At 54.6% G+C, this 17,286-nt stretch overlaps 1 protein-coding gene across 1 annotated transcript in view; it reads right to left on the bottom strand.

Annotated features, from left to right (window-relative positions):
- Positions 1–15,294: 15,294 nt before the first annotated feature.
- TRAPPC8 (trafficking protein particle complex subunit 8) overlaps positions 15,295–17,286 on the bottom strand; it is a 56,210-nt gene continuing 54,218 nt past the window's right edge. Inside the window, 2 exon segments of the mRNA XM_078613783.1 lie at positions 15,295–15,759; positions 16,203–16,295. Of these exon segments, the coding sequence (XP_078469909.1) occupies positions 15,414–15,759; positions 16,203–16,295 (439 nt within the window). The 3' untranslated portion in view covers positions 15,295–15,413.

Genomic DNA, 17,286 nt, shown 5'->3' on the forward strand with positions numbered 1-17,286 from the left:
AAGAGCGTTCCAGACGGCCGCAGGAGGGCGTTTGAAGAGCGTTCCAGACGGCCGCATTTGGACGTCTGAAGAGCGTTCCAGACGGCCGAAGGAGGGCGTCTGAGGAGCGTTCCAGACGGCCGCAGGAGGACGTCTTGCAAGCGCCACGCGATGCGGCTTTACCACCGTCTTTGTTCGATGGCGAACAGCCAGAAGCCGCCTCCGCTGCTGCGATGGAACGAAGCTCGCGTGATGGTGGCGGCTTTATGCTCCATGATGGGATCAGCAAAGGCGACTGACTGTATTGTGGTTAATTTGCGGCCAGTGCTTTGCTGTGTAGAGATTCCAGGAATGGAGTGAGATCGCGCTTGCAAGAACGCATCGGGCGGCAATGGAGAGGATGATTTGTGGTTGTTGAGCCTCGGGGTCTCCTGGCACGCTCGAGGAGGCCACACACGTGGAACTCTTACGGATTCTCTCTCTCTCCTCTTTCGTCCAAACTTTTGAGCACGAGGCAGAGTCGCCCTCTTGTGGTTAACAAATCAAAAAAACTCAAGCAACTCGATAACATTGCGAGACCTTAAAGATGAAAAATGTAAGTCGACGTTTCGGGCAATGACCCCTATTCGTGGTCTCTAACCCCCGCGTAGTTCTGGACGTTTCCTTGCTTTCCAAACACGAGTGGCGAGTCGGTGGGAATCTAAGGATGCAACAATATAACACATTCCTGCGGAGGGAGCTGGTAGGAACGTTGGGTTGCTCGGTCAATGCCCAGGGTCAACGTCGGCGTGGTGTATTCTGCAAATATGCCCGACTGCGAGGGCGGGCACAAGCCGGCGTGAGTAGGTTAAACGTTGAGTTTTATAAGGGCACCACGGGGTGACCAGCCCCTCCCCACCCAGCCCCACCCCTCCCACCCCCCACCCAGCCCCACCCTCCCCACCCAGCCCCTCTCCACCCTTCCCACCCAGCCCCTCCCCACCCAGCCCCTCCCTGCACGACGGACGGACACAACAACCCCCTGTGGGCTGGTGTAACCAGAAGGTTCCTACCAGTATGATTACGCATTCCTAATGACATCAACGTTGCGACGCTCAGGGAGTGTGCTCGCTGCTTCCCAACGCCGATGGGTGCGCCGCTACGCGGACAGCCCCGCTGCGTGGACGCGTGGATCCAGCGGGAGGCCGTGGCGCTCCGTCGTCTCCGGGGTTTGTGGAGTGCGCGAGGCGGTGCCAGGCGGACTGGCTGCTCTGCACGTGCTGGACGAGGCGACCGCAAGGGGTGGCGGCTCTGTGTTGTGCGCCCCATCTCTCGCGATGCTCGGGCGGGCCTCCTGTATGGCCGCAGCGGTCGCTCCGTTCTTCATCCGACCCTGGCCCCGACGACCCCCCGAGGGACAGGAGGCCCCCGCCGGCCGTCGAACGCGCCACCGCCGCTGTGACCCTTCTGACCCCGAGCCACGATTGGACGTCTGCGACAAAGAGCTTCGTGGCTCAGCGGATTCCTCACCGCAGCATAAAATAAATATTGTGATTCTGTCTCAGCCGTGGCCACCCCGCCCGCTCGTCCCGCCCGCTCACGGGAGGCTCTCAATGGTGACGCGCAGGTCGCCTCCTCCTCCTCCTCCAAATGATCACCCGCACCGTCCGCACGTGGCCACGCAGAGCTCCGGCGGCCGTCTCTCCTCCTCCTCTTCCACCGTCTTCGGGCCGCAGAACCCGGCGGCGGCGGCAGCAGCAGCCGAGCCGGCGTCGCGAGACGCTGCAGCGCACGTGGCACCGCAGCACGGAGGACTCCCCCCCCCCCCCGGCGGCTCCGTTCCGCACTCGTCGCCCGGCGTCAGCGGCGGAGTCGTCGCGTTCGTCCGCGCGCCGTCCCCACCACCATCACCCCCTGGGCGTTACGGCGGTGGCGGCTGCAGACGGAGAGGATTGGATGGATGAAGCGCCACACAGTGAGGGTGCCACGGTGGCGAGGAGATGTTAACTACCTCGCCTGGTGTGCAGGAGGTCGTGGGTTCGATCCCGACCCTGACGCCTGCTGCGTATTTGGGGTTCGCGGTGTCTCTCTCTCTCATCATCATCACGGTGGCTAGGAGATGTTAACTACCTCGCCTGGTATACAGGAGGTCGTGGGTTCGATCCCGATTCTGACGCCTGCTGTATATTTGGAGTTTGCGTGTCTCTCTCTCATCGTTACCACGGTGGTGAGATGTTAACTACCTCGCCTGGTATGCAGGAGGTCGTGGGTTCGATCCCGATCCTGACGCCTGCTGCTGTATATTTGGAGTTTGCGTGTCTCTCTCAATAATCAAATATGCTCAAAATGTCCCCCCCCCCAATATATTGCTATAAAATAGATTTCTGTTTATATGATTGTGGTTATGGTTGTACTTTATTAATCCCTAATCTCTGCCATGACATACAATGAAACAAGAAAAGGTAAAAAAAAAAACAGATCAATGTAATACAATACACTATTAGACATTATAAAACATAAATAAAAAGTCCATCCTATGTGTTAGTGCATTTTTTTAAATTTTAGGCAGGAAATTCGTTTTAAACTTTAGATTTTTATCTGGGGGGGGGACCCCAGACCCCCTCGAAGATTTGGTCCCCCCCAATGTTGACTCCACGGCTACGGCCTTGCTCTATTCGTTTAGATACTTTAGAACTTTAGATGAACCCAGATCCTTGAGATTGAAGCCACCATTCCTCCTCTCGCCCACAAGGGTGCGACACGGTCACGGGTTCTCGGTGCCGCTCCGCGTTGCCATGGAGACTGAGGCAATGGGGGTCCATGCTGAATAGCCAATGGGAGGTGGGGGGGGCATGTAACACACACACAGCCCCCCTTTGTCAATCCACTGCTGGATGAGTGCCTCCCCACGCCCGTGCGGGTCGCGAAGCGTTCTTTGACCATACCTCACTGGGTTGGGTAAAGGTGGGGAGCATAGATCTGGGAGCGTAGTACAGTACAACACAGGCTTCTGCTGACACCACAACCTATAGCAGCTGTTATGGATCATGGTCGTGTTAGCGATGTTTCACGACCACCAGTGACATTAATCTGAACCGGTCCTGGGCCTCCCCTAGGTCGACTTTGCCTCAAATGAGTACCTGGTGCGGTGTGTAGTAAACCTCGTCACTGGGGAGACAAAGGCGGCCGGGCGTGGTGCTGGCCACCCACCCCCTCGTGTGCCGTGCTGGCCTTCATAGGTGCTCGCTAACAGCACTTGCCCTTACAGTCCGTTGAGGCTGTACGGGGCATCTTCGTCTTCTTCTTCTTTTTCAGTGTCTCTGCGTTTCTCTCCGACGGTGAAGGATGATGATGGAGTGCCATCCGAGGCGTGGAACGGATCCCGAGGGCACAACCGCCGGGGAGATGGAGCGTAGATGCGGTCGTCTCGCGTGTGGGCGCTGGGTGGATGAACAATGCACCACGGCAGGATCGTGGATTGACCATGGCTGCTGCTGATGATGATGGCGAGGAGGACTCGCCTATTCTTTAGAACTGCTTTTTAGCCTTTTAGTTGTCCTCCGATTAGCACGGATGGCTACGTACGGTGCGAAAGAAGTTCAACATGCATACGTACTGCCCAAAGACGAACACTACCCACAAACACTGCTCATAGACTCAACACTACTTACTCATAGACTCAATACGGTACCTCCGATTAAGCACGTCTGGCTACGTACGGTGCGAAAGAAGTTCTGCGTGCATGCACACCGATGAGTGCTATTGGCGAGCACCTATGAAGGCCGGCACAGAACACGAGGAGGTGGGTGGCTAACACCACGCCCGGCCGCCTTTGTCTCCCTAGTGGCGATGGTTACTACACATCGCACCAGGTACTCATTTGAGACTCAGTCAACTTAGGGGAGGCTCAGATAATCGTCACTGGTGTCTGCAGTGAGCGGGATGGGTCGCCGGGTTCGTAGCGAAGTGCGCTTACCACTGCGCCACCGCTCCCCAACAAAGATCACCCGTATAGCCTTAACAGACTGTTGGGGCAAGTGCTGTTAGTGAGCACCTATGAATGCCGGCATGGCCCAAGACCAGTTCAGATAATCATCATGGGTGTTGGCCGTAAGCGGGAGTCGAACTCGGGTCTCTGGGTTCGTCGCGCAGCGCGCTAACCACTGCACCACCGCTCCCCAACACACATACACACACGCGCACGCTCACTCACCTGAATGCGGCCTCTTGGTTTCTGGACAACGTGGCATGGGCTCCCATGGTAAACTGGACTTCCATGGTAAATTGGACTACCATGGTAATTTGGACTCCCATGGTAAACTGGACTTCTATGGTAACCTCGACTCCCATAGTAAACTGGACTCCCATGGTAAACTGAACTACCATGGTAAACTAGACTCCCATGGAAAAACTGGACTACCATGGTAAAATGAACTCCCATGGTAACCCGAACTTCCATGGCGAACTGGGCTCCCATGGTAAAATGGACTTCCATGGTAAACATGGGGTGGGGGTTTTCTCTGGGCATTCCGCTTTGCCCCTCAACTCACGCGAATCGCACGCGGACAACATCCCCCAATCGCTTGTTGCCAACGCCTTGTCTCCATGTCATCAACAAGGCGAGGGCCGGGGGTGGGGGGGGGAGCAAGGCTCTCGTTCTGCGAACGGACAAAGGAAGGAGTTCATACTCTTTGGTTCATTCGGTAAAGTCTCGTAGGTTTTGGAGTTTCCGCTGTGAATTTCAACTGCTGCTTAATTGCATGGGCGCGCGTGCGCACGCTAAGCAATCGGGTCTGCATCTGATGAACGCTCAAATGTATCTCAACTTTATTTTTTGTTTAAAACCAAAATGTAATAACACCGGGGCGTTAAATTGATACATTATCCAGTCCGTCATCCCACGAGAAACGAAGCTCGATTATCTTCCCCGGTGAGCGTGAACTTCCCCAGTTGTTGTTAAGTTGGCTAACGCATGCACCAGGCATCTTGACGAGTCTCATCAGGAGTCAGGCGCTTACCGATACCCACAAATATATATTTACTGGTAGGAACCTCCTGGTTACACCAGCCCACAGGGGATTATTGTGTCCGTCCGTCGTGCATCCAAAAATGGGAGGGGTGGGGCTGGGTGGAAAGGGGAGGGTGGGGAGGGGCTGGGTGGGGAGTGGGGCTGGGTGGGGAGGGGCTGGTCACCCCGTGGTGCCCTTATAAAACTCAACATTTAACCTACTCACGCCGGCTTGTGCCCGCCCTCACAGTCGGGCATATTTGCGGAATACACCACGCCCTGGCCGTTGACCCTGGCCATTGACCGAGCAACCCAACGTTCCTACCAGCTCCCTCCGCAGGAATGTGTTACAGCGGGGCTCATCGGCGTACACATTCACACCCACCATGTTTGAAGACGTATATAGAATCACAGCAACATCGAAAGCACACCAAGATTTCCACATACTTTTATTTACTCGGATATTAATGATCAACTATAAATATATTACAGCATTGTAAAGAATAGGCCTATATCATCATTATATATATTTCAATCATTCGGCATGTGCGCAAACACGCTTCTCAGCTGTCGAAAGTGGATATTGTTGATTTATTTATAAACCGTGAGTGCATTGCTTTTAAAGTGGCCCATGTTCCGTGAAAGGGACCCTCATCCTTGTGATAACACGACGACGCCACCTCGTTCGTTCGTTCGTTCATTCATTCATTCACTCGCCCGCCCGCGTGTTTAAACCAAACCGGACTTGGCACACGCGTGCAATACATCGATCGGGAGTTAGTGGCCTGAAGCATATAGCGTGAGGCTCTGGCGGGTTGCGCTCTATCACGGCTGACGCGGCGTGCGGGGAGATCGCCCACGAGCGATGTCCCACGGCCCACGTGGTCGGAGTCGTCATGCCCAACGACACGCGGGGTACAAACTCCCCGAATAACACACCGGACAGCGACAGACTTTGTGGTTCGTCTCGCCAAATGAACTGGGGCAGGCTGCACACACTCAGTGGGGCCGCATAAATTTGTCGCTATTGAAATAACTTTTTTGTTGTTGTAATCACGAACGGCGAATTGTAATCAACGTAACGAACGGAGACGACGCAAAAAAATACATTCAGTGGATGCTGCTGAGTGTGCGTTTCAATCCCTCCACGTTTGCTCGCTTCGTTTGAAATCGCGTTCACAGACAATGCAAAGTAGACAGGCAACTGCTGTGGGAGGAGGGGATGGGGACGAACTAAGCTGGGTACGCGTCGTCAGGTTTTAAGCCTCCTCAATGTCAAATAAAACGAAAGTTTGAAGTCATGGGCGGGAACGTCATTGTGCTCCAGTGATGTCACTGATGTCACTGTGATGTCATTCCCAGTCTTCAATATGTCGACGCAATGACTTAACTATAGAGCTTTGGCGAGACATGTGACCTTGAATTTATAGTCTTTATTATTATTATGATGATGATATAACGAAGCTACACGATTGTGCGGCTCAGCCTCTGTGACTCAGTCCCCTCGGTGTGCAGCTACTCGAGAAGAGCCACTTCGTGTCCGAGTTGAGTCTTTAACATCTCATCCTGGCCACGTGACTGCCACCAATTCCATCCGCATACTCCGTGGACTCCACTGAATCAGCAAACAGCGAGTAAGTCGATGGACCACCCCCCCCCCCCCCACCGCAAATGTTTTGCTTGTTGGTACCACTCGAGATAGGAACACACAAAAAAAACCTTGAGATTGTTTCACCTAGATCTTCATGCTTACAATAAAAGTGAATCAAACAATAATCTTATGCGTATCACACACAATCAACTTTTACTCGCCATATGCAGAAACCGGCATCGCCAAATATTTCCCAGTCCCTGTGGTAATGCATTCTGCTCCGGCCCACAAACCACGGCCACCATCCCCAACGCCGACGCCACAGAGCGATGTTGATTTTGGAGACTTGGGGGAGAGAAGAAGAGTGATTTTGGAAACCCGCGGGAGCGAGGAGGAACATTAAATATAAAATCCAAGCAGTCGTCGCCATTCTAAAGAAAAATCCACACACGTCCGAAAAAGAACCCACAGCGAGACTTGGGCTGCACAATCTTTGCACCGCGGTGTGAGAACCACCGACAAAGCCGCCATGGGAGAAGAGCGGCACGGTCAATCACAAAGCCCTCACCAATGTCCCACTAATCCCAAAATCGACCATATATCCGTTCGCTCGTTCCCACCATGTACGGCTACGTGTTGTGCTCCCAACAACCGCGGGCCCCCCTCCCCTCCCGGCAAATCGATCGTGGGTTTACTCTCCAACACACCGGTGTGCTGTCCTTGGCAGCAATGGCATGTGCTGGTGCTAATCACAGAATTGTAACAACCAATTATGGTTTGCAAAGGTGCACGTAATTAATTGTTACCGAGCAGATCGCTTTAAAGTAAGGGTCCGTTCTCTACTGCAAGCAACCGGTTTTGCATAGGTTTGCACGCGTGCAGCGATGCAACCCAAGTTGGATGCAACCCAAGTTGGATGCAACCCAAGTTGGATGCAACCCAAGTTGGATGCAACCCAAGTTGGATGCAACCCAAGTTGGATGCAACCCAAGTTAGATGCAACCCAAGTTGCTCGCAACCCAAGCTGCACGCAACTGCTGTAGAGGGCACTTTCGCTGCTGTCATAGTCAGGGCAAGCTATGACAGGCGAAGGGATTTTAGGATTAATCAAAGACGCGTGTGACATCTTAGCGGACACCGATGATTGAAAACGTAAGTCGGGAATTCTGTGCAAGTCAGCGGTGAAACGTGAATGCAGCGTGCACAGTGGGCAGGGCGGTGCATCAGGGTCAGTGCCGGTATTAAAATAATAATAATTACTACACTCGAGTGGTACTCTCCCACAGGTTGTCAACGTAAGCAGTGCGTGGGGGAATAATGATTATGTTAAGTTGTTCAATGCAACCAGCTGCCAAGGGTAAGGGGCAAGTGATACAAGGCTGGCTTTCCTAGATAGGGAAAGAGCATGGCTGGCATATGGTTGGATAGTTAGGGCAGGGATGGGGCTAAGGTCCGATTTGCTCGTTTGGTGTCGTAGGGGCCGGGAGTTCGGAGGTGGTCAGCTAGTTTGTTGGGTAAGGAGTAAGACTAGGGTCTGGTCAGCTAGCTTGTTACGATGGGGCTGGGAGGGGGGTCTGGCGGGCTAGTTAGTTACGGTAGAGGTACGGCTACGGTCTGTATCCATGTTGAACTTCTTTCGCACCGTGCACATCGGAGGTGCGATTAGCACGGCTGGTTTCGTGAACAAAAACGGAATCCTAAACTCCTGCCGGCCCGCCCGCCCGCCCGCCCTCAGTTCTGGCAGGATGGGTAAAGGTGCCGGCCCTCTGCAAACAAGCGCTCGCTCATGCCACTGCTGGCGGAAGGGCCTCCACGACGAAAAAAAGTCCCCTCTGACACGTGTATTTGGCCTATTCTTCCACGCTTGCCCGATGCTTTGTGAGATGTGGGATTACCCACGCCAACTCGCCGCAGGTGACCTGCCGGTGGGATAACCGCACCGTCCGTACCCCGAGGCGTCGGGTGGGGGTAACCTGTCCGTTATTTCTCAGCTCCAGTGCCGCCCGATCAGATCGAACCGACGGCCCCTTTCGATTCGCAAGTCCAGGGTGTCCAAACCAATACGTAACAGCAGCCCCAAGCCCTGTAAGGCTGGGGGGAGAGGTATGGACACAAACGAAAAAGGATGAAACTTTTGTAACAAAAAAAAAACACGCAAATCGGATTCCGTACATACTCCCAAGGGCTGCGACGACGGAGCAGCTTGTCTGTAGTAGAAAGCGTATACCAACGTAGTCATGCGTTTCGTTTATCTGCGTACATCTATAACCAAAGCAGACATTTGGATATGGATGAGCAGTGAAAGGGAACATCGCCTATGAAAAAATAAACGCCATTTGCCCGTGCGGAAAATAAATTGGCGCGGGGGGGGAAAACAATAAAATCAACGGGAAGGAGCCCCCCCCATCTCTCCGAAGCTAAGCAAGGCTTGGGCCTGTATAGCGCTTGCATGGATGACCGCCGCGTGTAAAAAAACACAGGTGTTATAGGCTGTAGAGGGCTCCATGTGGTGGGCTGCATGGAAAAATACGTCGCTGTGCTGCACCACGACTCTCCAGTCTCAGCTCCGCACCTTCACCACGACCCCGCGCAGCCGTGGTGGAGAAGGCCCCCAACCCGGCAGAGGATCGACACAATCCTGGGACGTGTGCAAGGCTTTTGTTTTGTTTCCAAATCGGGCGCTACCAATGTCTGCTCTGGCCCAAGAGCGACTGTTGTCCCTTTGTCAACGGTTTAATCCACGGCCAGTTCGCACGCACGCACGCACGCACGTACGCACACGCACGCACACGCACGCACGTACGCACACGCAGTAGCCTTTAACAGACTGCAGGGCCAAGTGTTGTTAGCGAGTCCACCTCGGGGAGGCCCAAGTCCGGTTCAGTTATCGTCACTGGTGTCGGCCGCGAGCGGGAATCGAACTCAAGTCGTCGGGCTCGTAGCGCAGCGACGCTAACCGCTACACTATCGTTCCCCACACACACACGCGCGCGCACACACACAGAGGGCATGGCGCAAAAAGGACTGTCAAGTTTGTAGTTCCAGGTATTAAAAACAAGCCATGGCTCACCAACAAACACTGTGTCTCGATCGTAGCAACCAAGAGCATTAATGCAATTCTCATGCGACGATTGTTATTGTATATGGAGGGGGCTTTAAAATAAGCCAAATGTAAATGCCACTTCTGTATTTTAACTTTCAAAGCTTTTTTTAACCACTCTTTCAATACCAAGCATCTCCACAGTTAAGCCCTCTAGAATGCAGGGATGAAGTATTTTGTTAGCGAGCACCTATTAAGGCCGGGGGGTGGCGTCGGAGTTGGTGGCGCTGCCAGGACCACGCCTCGGCCAAATTTATCTCACCAGTTGTGATGTTTACACACAGCACCGAGTTACCCATTTCAGGTTGCGTTGACCTCGGAGAGGCCCAGGATGAGTGCAGATATCACTCGGCAATGACAGTATCCACGGGCCAGTCCGTAGCGCACTGCGCTAAACCGCTGCCTTCACTAACAAATTCCCGCTCGCACAATTTTCACACGTCTCACTCTCGCACGGCCCCAAACACGGTCTCTGTCTCGCACTCGAGACAAAAAAAAAAGATCCCCGCCCCCACATCATGCCTCAACAGACGGTGAGGGGGGGGCGGCAAGTGACGTTAGCAAGCAGCACCTATGCAGCCCGGCGCGGTATACGTGGGAGCGGGTGGCCACCATCACGCCTGGCCACCTTTGTCTCCCAAGTGGTGATGTTTACACACATCACACCAGGAACTCATTTGAGGCTGAGTCGACCTAGAGGAGGCCCGGAACCCGTGCAGATAATCGCCACTGGTGTTGGCCGCGGGCGAGAATCGAACTCGGGTCGCCGTACAATTCTGGCGCGTACTCTCTCACACTCGCTCACACGCGCACAGACGTGCCATTCCCACTCACACACACAGACTTCGATCCCTCCCTCTCTCATCTCTGTCCCGTCACGTCCTTGGATAGGTGCTGGGGGGGGGTAGGGTGGCCAAGCGAGACGACGACCTCACACCTGCGATGACGGCACCACCAGCCGGCATCTGTGCCATCAGAGGACACCCCCCCGCCCCACACCGTGTGCAGTTACATGCATAAGTATAACTGAAAGTCTCCAATGTTATTTGCACGAAAAGGCAACGAAAATAACGGAGCAAGCTATGAATTTGTTCTGAATGTGGTCTTCATGGATGTCCCATGTTTGGGAATAGCAGAGTTCTGTTGAGTAGATGGCTCAACGGGGGCACCCCACACCCTGGACGAGCACACTCATTCAAGGACACGAGAGGGACGACGTTACGCGTGCATCGTATCAGCACGACGCCCCGACGCGTCGCTCCGCGCATTGGCGGGAGCCGAGCAAACGCGGTATCAACGCCTCCATTCCCCCCCCCCAGTAGCCACACCGGATGAACACCAGTCGCGCGCACGCGCGGAAAAGTTTATGGGAGATGAAACGGCGGAATGGGCACAAACCGCAGCCACCCCCCACCAAGGCCGCTGGCTGTCGTGAAGGCGTGAACGCAACGGAGCGGGATGAGAGGCGTTCTGCGGACGAGAAACGACGGGGCACTCCACCCGTCCCCCCCCAGCCCCCCAAACAGAACCCAACGCTCGCTCACGTGCACGCGGGCGAGAGCGACTAAACAAAACAAAGCCTTTGCTCCATTGCACATCCACAGATATCTCTTGGAATTAAAGAGAAAATAAACACGCACCCCCCACTATTGCCCATCCCCCCCCGCCAACTCCCCCTATCGCCCCCCAAAAATAAAAATCACCGCCCCAATTAAAATAAAGGAAAGAAAAATCAATGAACAAACGCACAAATCCCTGAACCCTCCACAAAGGCTGGGTAAGAGGGCCCCCCCTCCACCCCACTCAAGAGTCAAGCCATCGTCCCTGTGACCTCCCGACCGCCGACACTTCCTCGACACAGCCACCTGCACCACACACCGGCCCCGCACGCACACACACACACACACGCAAAACCTTCCCCTGCCCACCCTCTACCCGAGGGCTATTAACATTATACAGCTCCCTCCATGGAGAGAAAATGGGTAGATTTTTTTTTTTACTAAAGCAATCTCCTGATCACGTGAGCGCCCACGCGGACGACGCAGGCTAAACAGCGCCCAATTTCGTCGGACGTCGGAAAGCGAAGCTGGGGCTGGCATCGAGAGAGTGGCACGGCACAGCGCAGCAAAACCACGCCGTTGTACCGCACCACGCTCGCGTCGGGCCGGCCCGCTGTGGCCGGCGCTATGAAGTTGCGTAGCGTGATCACATGACCGCGACAACCCGGCGCAAACGGGTGCCGTCGTTCCGGGCAACGGCGTACGAACCCATCGAGGAGGAGGAGGAAGAGGCGGCGGTGGCGCCGGCATCACAGCTTGGGACCGTTTGGCCCGTCCGAATTAGGAATTCCGCCTGCATTAGCGACACACACGTCCGTACGCTCGCTAAGTTCGTCCATTCATTTATTCGTTCATTCCTGAGTGCCTCTGCGCCGAGCCAAGAGTCAAATAGCTTTTGGTGCAAACCGCCACAGACCCCGATTAGTTCTGCAAATCCAGTTTTTTTTTTACACGCACACACGCGGACAAAAAAAAAATACGCAAACATGGAAATCGCGAAAAACTTAACTTCACCCGAAATATATTTTTACAACAGATCCGCCAGATTCCCGTAACTTTTTCTGAGAGATGAGCGCGGTGAAGGTATAGGCGCAGCCCTGCAATATCCTCGCTCATGGCCTCCGCTGGCGGTAGGGCCTCTGCTGGCAGGAGCGCTAGACACCCGCTCCCCCCCATCAGCCCACGCCAAAGGGTATTTTTGGGCCGACTCCTTCACATGGGTCAGACTTCTCGGAAGAGGCGGGAGGTTACCCCGCCCCCCCCCCCCCAAAACCGCGTGCAACCTGCCCATTGGCCGCACCTATTTTATACTGCTGTGTGGACGGTCGGATGGGAGGTTTAAGAAACTTGCACCATCGCGTCAACTGCCACACCGGGAGATCGGACGGAACCGACGGCCCCTGGACTGCAAGTCCGCCTGCTGACCGATACCCCACACCAGCATGCCCCCCCCCCTTGTAGGCAGGGTATTGGGCGGATTAAAGGAATTATGGCACTCGAATCGAGTAGCTCTGGATTGCAAGCCCAATGCGCTCACCATTACATGGAGGCAGCATCCGGAGAGAGAGCGAGTGACACATTATTTCGGGGATCGGGGGATAATTTCACAAACGTGGCAGCGCTGTCTACAGGTTCACGAGCTCAGGTGGCGCACATGTGGGAGGACTGAAGGCTGGTTGGGTGATCGAGGTGGGGGGGAGACTTAAGTGGTAGTGATGGTGTAGAGATACCCGTGCTAGAGGAGCCCTCTCACAATCGGTGGGGTTGCGGTGGGGGGCTCAGCCACCCCGGCTAAACTCTTAAGTGTCAAGTGCTGGGAAAAAAAATTTTTTGTGTACAATTAAGCGATTGGTGTGGCACGCGGGGGAGGGGGGGGGGAGCTGGTGCACAACGCACGCTGGACACGGAAGGCAGATCGCTGCGTCACTCGTTCCGTGCAGTGTTCGACATTCGATTGACATGGAACCGTGTCGTGTCTCGTGCCCCCTCCTGTCCTGTACGACACTGACCACTGACCCATTGATCACATCCGACCTTTTCTACAAACGACAAGAAAGTCCACCGAAACTGAACAATGCCTGCAAACTGGAAACAAACGGAAATAACGAGATACCAAGATGAGCTGCTAGCAAACGGCAGGAAGCCACCACACCTCCCATCATCTAATTATCAATACCGCCATACGTTCAGCTCTGCTGAGCTAGTGGTCAGGTCAAGGACGAAAGCAACGTAACGTTGTGGTTACATGACACGCACGCGAGGCATGCCGGGAGTCGTTTCTTCCTGCTCTTTGTGAGCGGCGCACCAATGCGTCGCTATTCACACTGAACATCTCTTGAGATTTGTCACAAATGCGAAATCGTAAATTAGGAAACAGATTGATGAAGGTCGGATGAAACAAAATAATTTGCGCCCCTCCGCTGTGTACGACGATGGCCTCGATGGTGTCGTACAACAAAACAAAATCTAACGCATAACGCGTGAACAACACTGCCGCAAATTGAACAAAAATAATGTTGACGAAAGTGTTGAGATGTTTTTTGTCTTGTTATTGGCGCAGCAGCGCACAAGTAACTGTTGCATAAATGGCACGGTTACTCCGCCGTTCGGTGCAGCCACCGCGCGTGGTGTGTCAACGCTAAAGGGGACGCTAGCGAGTGGCAGAGAGAGATGAAAAAACAAACGGCTCGGACGCTGGAGCAAAGCAAGTCCACGCTTAACGCGTGGCGTTCGTTCACACGATAGTGCGTTCTCGCAATAACACGGTGCTTTCATTTTGGGAACACTTTTCTCACAACTCTCCCGCTATAACGCGGAGTGCGCACCGTTATAACGCGGAACGCACACCGTTGTTGTAACGTGGTTTCTGAGCGGTCGACGGCAAACTCCTTTCTTGAACTGCGCGGCTCAGCGGTACGGCGACACGGCGAGCGGAATGATACAGCAACGCGACAGCGTACCCTCAGATCTTTGTCTCGCCAACTCGCTGTGTGGTGCGCGTAGCTGATCATATCCCACCAAACTTTATCGTTACATTTACGGTGAAATCGTTTTCACTTATCGCGTTTCTGTCAGCGGACGCATCTACTGCCGCGTTCAGCGATGAATTACTCTTGTGACTCGGACAGGCAGCGCGCCTCCTGGGGTTGTTCTGGCTACAGTGGATTTTTCGTAATTTAGAACCAAGTCCTGTATCATACACTCAGGACAACAAGCCTCATGAGATCGACCGAGCTCACTGAACTCTTGTTGTGACACCGCGTTACCGCCACGCAACGCTCGGCGCGTTCGAAAAGCCGTCAGCTCGCAGATTGTCACCCCCAAGGGAGACTGCCGTGGGCGTTCGCGGTGGTGCTGTATCGCGCGGCACCACGAGCTGCTGTTGTTGTTGTCGCTGTACCGCGCGTCCGATTTAATAGCCGTTTATAAACACCGCCGTGTTGCATCGAGCCGCCGGACGGGGTCACGTCGAGCAATCGTAAAAACACACGTGCGCATCGTGTGTACGACCTGCTTCTTGCGCACGTGCGTTGCGACGGGCGCAAGAGTCGAGCGTTAGCGACAAATCGTTGCGCGCCGACCGCGCGGACGTGTTGACACGAGCCGTTTGTATTTGCAGGTGGCGGTCCCTCTAACCGCACGCGGTGCCGTGTGCAGCAGACCAACACGACCCCGGCCGAAGGAAACCAACTTTCTCGGTCGCTCTCAAGAGGAGGAATAACAAGAAAAAGCGTTTTCCCGCCAACACTGCAGAGGGGAAACAACACAGCAGGGAACATTTTGGGTAATGACCCCCGCTCCATAGCGTAGAGGTCAAAGGAACACTGGCCAAATTGGTCACCTGTATTTTTCCCTCTTATAGGGCCGCAACGTTATTGATGAGCGGGTTAGGCTTTCGTTCGTCGTTGTTCATTCTCTGTGCACCACTGCCAACGGTTTTGTCTAAGAAGAGAAGGTGATGGCTCATGCAGACCAACGAAGCCTGCGACTGCCCTATCCGGCACCAGGAGGGGCCCATAAGAGAAGGGTTGCACAGGCAGGTGGGCAGGTGGGTATGACGGCAGGAGGGGCGCGGGGGGGCAGCAGAATTTTTATTTTACGAAGAAGCCGGGGGGGGTGGCGGCGTGTGGGTGAGCGACGGTATTAAGATCCCAACGACAAATTCCACCTTCGACGATTTCCACCCTGCGCTCGATTTCACTCGACCGCCTCCTCCGTGCCCTGCTCGACGATCATGAAGGCCGGCGCCGGAAGGTGCTGCCGCACCAGCAGCTGCTGGGAACCGTTGGCGTCGCCGCCAACGCTGGTGGCTGTCGCCGTCGGAGGGAGCTGGGTGGCGGCCGTAGGTGCCACGGCATCGTCCTCGCCGCAGCGGAGGCGCGCCGACACGCGCGCCGTGCCCAGGTTATAGACGCCGGGCCGGGTGAACGCGGCGGTGAGGCGGAGGCGGTGCGTGGAGAGGGCGCCCAGGGACAGGCGGCGCTGCGTGGGGCCGCACCAGCTGAAGCCGGATTGAACTTCCGGTCGTGCCGAGCTGTCGGGCCTGCGGCGGGGAGGGGGCGGGTTGGGCCATTGGGCTATGACGCACGTGTGGCTGGCTGCAAATGATGATAATAAAACCAAAAAAATAAAAACGCTAAATCCCACTAGGACACCTAAATGCTGAGTGTGACAAACCCATGAACGCACCCATAAACACCGACATCCAATAATAACAAGAAAAAAAACACTGCATTCCGGATGCTTTCGTCATAGGAATTTGGAACTCGTCTTCAATTTTCTGAACCGTAGTTTATATCGGATGGGATGCCCTGGGCTAGTGGTTACCACCCCAGCAGTCGTCCTCAACCTCTGACCTCTGGCAGGGATGACCCTGCAAGGATAAGCATGCAGGTCGAGGGGGGCCTGAGGCCGGGTGGAGGGGGGTTGGGGTGGTGGGGGATTGGGGGGGGGTTGGGTGGGGGGTGGGATTGAAGGTGGACTCACGCAATGGACGAGCGACCCCTACAGTCGACCGCCACCTCCACGCTGGCCGGGCAGCAGTTGTAGAGGAGGAGGTTGATGGGCAACACACACAGCCTGCGGGAACAGAAGCACCGAATGCTGTTGATGTACCAATAGGCGTCCGTTAACAGCACGAACATTGTACGATGCATATTTGCGTCACGGCTTTACTTTATTTGTTTTGTGTCATATCGGCTCAATCTTGCAAGTAAGATTCATCCTTGTCTCCCGAGTAATTTATTACCGGCTTCATCAAAACATCATCATAATTCTACTACCGATGATAAAGAAATGATTGTCCATAGTTCCGCTTGCAACTCGGGAAGCCAAAGCAGCTGAGGCCTCTGCGTGAACTTCGTGCGAAATTCGGAGACTCCCCAAGCACAGAGGGCGGTTACCATGACGACGACGACGCTCGCAGCTTCATTTAACACCAACAGGTGGTGGAGGAGGTCTCTCCCCCTCCCCGACGTGGAATCCACTCGCTGGCCTCGATGCAATAATTTACCACCCCGCCACACAGGTGCAGGGATCGAACTCAGGTCGGCGGGTTTGTAGTGCAGCGTGCAAACCGCTACCGCTTGAACTCCTCCCCCCCCCCCCCACCCCTTCCCCACAGTAAACACTCGCAGACTCACTCGTACACTCACTGGCAAACTCACACACTCACTCACACTCACTTACACACACAATCACACTCACTCTCACACACTCACAGACACGCACGCAGAAAAATAAAAAAGACAAAGATCCCCATATAGTCTTAAATAGACTGTTAAGGGCAAGTGCTGTTAGCGAGCACCTATTAAGGCCGGCACGGCACACGAGGGGGTGAGTGGCCAACACCACTCCCGGTCGCCTTTGTCTCCAAAGTGGCGATGTTCACACACCACACCAGATAATAATTTGAGGCTGAGTCGACCTAGGGGAGGCCTAGCACCAGTCCAAATAATCGTTACTGGATGAGCGGGAATTGAACTCGGGTCACCTGGTTCGTAGCACTGCGTGCAAACTCTACACTACCACACCCCACAGTAACACCCACTTACACACTCGTTTATACTGC

This window comes from Lampetra planeri, chromosome 42, assembly GCF_965212315.1.
Source record: "Lampetra planeri chromosome 42, kcLamPlan1.2.h2, whole genome shotgun sequence".
NCBI lineage: Eukaryota > Metazoa > Chordata > Hyperoartia > Petromyzontiformes > Petromyzontidae > Lampetra > Lampetra planeri.